At 37.0% G+C, this 2,842-nt stretch overlaps 1 protein-coding gene across 1 annotated transcript; it reads right to left on the bottom strand.

Moving 5' to 3' along the window:
* Positions 1–1,329: 1,329 nt before the first annotated feature.
* On the bottom strand, positions 1,330–2,250 carry LOC128661617 (protein FAM133-like). The gene has a single exon (XM_053715851.1). The coding sequence runs from the start codon at positions 2,248–2,250 to the stop codon at positions 1,330–1,332; it is 921 nt and encodes a 306-aa protein (XP_053571826.1).
* Between the last annotated feature and the right edge of the window lie 592 nt (positions 2,251–2,842).

Genomic DNA, 2,842 nt, shown 5'->3' with positions numbered 1-2,842 from the left:
CTTTCACAATGAGAATAAGATCATCTATATACCTCATGTACATAAGGATGTCGGACCTGAAAGGTTCCCTAATATATATATGCTGGAGCTCCCACTTACCCACAAATAAATTTGCGTAAGAGGGGGCGAATTTCGCCCCCATAGCTGTTCCTTGACATTGTAAATAATAGATTGAATCAAAGTTAAAGTAATTGTGGGTAAGTAGGAACTCCACAACCTCCAAGATAAACTGTTTAGCCTCATCCTCATAGGTGGTGTTTCTATTCAGGAAAAATTCCAAGGCCCGGCATCCATGCACATGAGGTATAGAAGAATATAAAGATGTGGCATCTATCGTCACCCATTTGTAGCCTTCCTGCCATTCAAAATTCTCTAATACTTCTAGAAGATGGCTGGAATCCCTAATATAGCTATATAAACCCCTGACTAGAGGTTGCAGGATACTGTCTATCCATTCAGACATAGGCTCCAAAAGGGAGCCTATGCCTGAAATGATAGGTCGCCCTGGGGGGGATAAGAGGCTTTTGTGCGTTTTTGGGAGATAATGAAAAATCGGTGTGATAGCATGTGTAGGCAAAAGATATCTGGATTGTTAAATAGTGAAAATACCCAAGGAAACAGCTTCCTCAAGTAATTTCTGTAACTGTTTTGAAAAAACAGCAGTTGGATCCAACTCAAGTTTCCTATATGTAGTGTTATCAGATAGTTGTCTAGCAGCCTCCATCATGTAGTCAGATTTATTGAGAACAATGACATTGCCCCCTTTATCTGAATTACGGATGACAATGTTGTCATTCTCAGCTAAATCCTTTACAGCCTGTCTTTCCAAAGTGGTCAAGTTATGTTTGTATCTATAGCTATCAGAGTTACATGTTTCCTCTAATTTCAAAATATCCTCCTCTACATGTTTGTGGAAAGAATTGATGAAGTTGTCCCTAAACTGCCTAGGATAGAAATTAGACTCATATTTCCTTGGAGTTGGTAGAATTTCTTTCTTGGAATCATTAATTTCTACATTGAGATTATCTATAGTTTCAATTAGACAAATATCTGAAAAGGTAAATAATTTATTCCAATCTACATTTTTTTCATTTTTTTCTTCATTTTTTTCAATGCTGTTAGTTAAAGAATTTGATACATCATATGTGATAGTGTGCTCAGAGTTGTGAAAAAACCTTTTAAGTGTCAATTTTCTGATAAATCTGTTTACATCAATTAAAGTCCTAAATGCTGAAAATTTGTGTGTCGGTGCGAATCCTAATCCCTTCTTCAGGACTTTCTAATGTTCCTTGGATAATTGAGTATCAGAAAGGTTAATAACATTTAGAGTTATTTCTTCTTCTGCGACTTCTGTTGTTTTCCCATGTTTGTTTCTCTTTTTCTTCCTTGATCTTCTTGTCCGTCTCCTAAAGGGATGCTTGACTGATTGCGAGTTTTAGGACGAACTGCCTTGTCACTATTGGCTTTATCTTTCTTTGATGTAACCTGTGAAGAAAAGGAAAGAGAAGAGGGGTGGGGAGACACTGGAACAGATGTATCATCGCTAGATCCTGTGGAATCAGAGTCACGGTCAGTGGATTCCGGTTCGGTGGATGAGAAGACCACCCTGCGTTCTTTATCTTTTTTCAAAATAGGTTTGAGGGGTCTGTTATCTTCCCCGTCATTCGACCGTTTCTTTGTAGGTCTCCTATGACGTCTGCGGAACCTCGACCAGTCGTATACTCTGTTATTGTCATAGTCTTCGCGGTCACGTAGAAATTTGTTCTTTTTCTTTTCAGCAATTTCTGCATCTGCTTTCTTTATTTTTTCTTTCATTTGTGATTTTAATTCTGCATATTGTTTCTCAGTTTTACGTGTTTTTAGGTCTGCTTTGGTGGTCAGAATTTTATCTTTCAGATTATTCCTTTTCTTTTCTTTGCTTTTTACCAATACTCCTAACAACTTTAGAGAACACTCATTTAGAGCTGTGTTCCATTCATCCTGTAAATCACTGTCTTCCAGATCATAATTAGGATATTTTTTGATTCTGAGGCCTCTGGGGATTCTTTTCACATCTATATAGTGTGTCAGTTTAACAACATCCCACATGGACCGTAAATCAGACATTAGTAGTTTCTCTAAGGTGTTGAAGAGTTGTTTTAAGTCACCATCACATGTAGTGTTAGCAGAGCTTGAAAATATAGTGTCAAAAAATTGCTTTCTGTTCTGAATATCAAAGAATGTAGCCAAATTGCCACTTTCACCCTCCATGTTTGTGTGTCCAATAAAGTCTTATGGTATAGATATAAACCTGTTGCTGCTCACACAGTTAACCCTTGAACTCAAATTTAAATTTATATACCGGTAAGGTCTGGTAATAATAAAGTCCAATATGTATGATACAACTGAATTAGAAAAAATGTTTACCCCTGTTGCAATTCAAAGAAAACTGACAAAGACATTTGATTTAGGCGGTACCATTGGTGAAGTAAAAAAGCATATACATGTATATCACCTTCAAAACATAGTATCCACTGAAAGTTCCCTTTGTCATATGAAAATAGGAAAGCCGGAATATCATATAGCCATGCTGAAGCCAAACTGAAAGTTATTAATAGTTATTTGCATTAGTCCAGCGTTAGTAAGAAGCGGGTAAGCAAGAGAAATCAAAAGCCAGTTTTATCACATTATACACTTCATAAGCTGTACATCCGTGAATCATTCATTAAGCAATAAAGGCTGTACCTGATAAGTCTCTCGGCAGTTCCTATGTAGTGGAGTGTAGTAGTCTTCTAATTAGCAAAGTCCAACGTCCATTAATGAGCAAGCACCAAAGTTTGTCCGGAATCACAGAAAGAAGAGG

The sequence above is a fragment of the Bombina bombina genome, chromosome 5 (genome assembly GCF_027579735.1).
Source record: "Bombina bombina isolate aBomBom1 chromosome 5, aBomBom1.pri, whole genome shotgun sequence".
Classification (NCBI taxonomy): domain Eukaryota; kingdom Metazoa; phylum Chordata; class Amphibia; order Anura; family Bombinatoridae; genus Bombina; species Bombina bombina.
The sequence above is the reverse complement of the archived record's forward strand: the minus strand, read 5'-3'. Positions and strand labels throughout refer to the sequence as shown.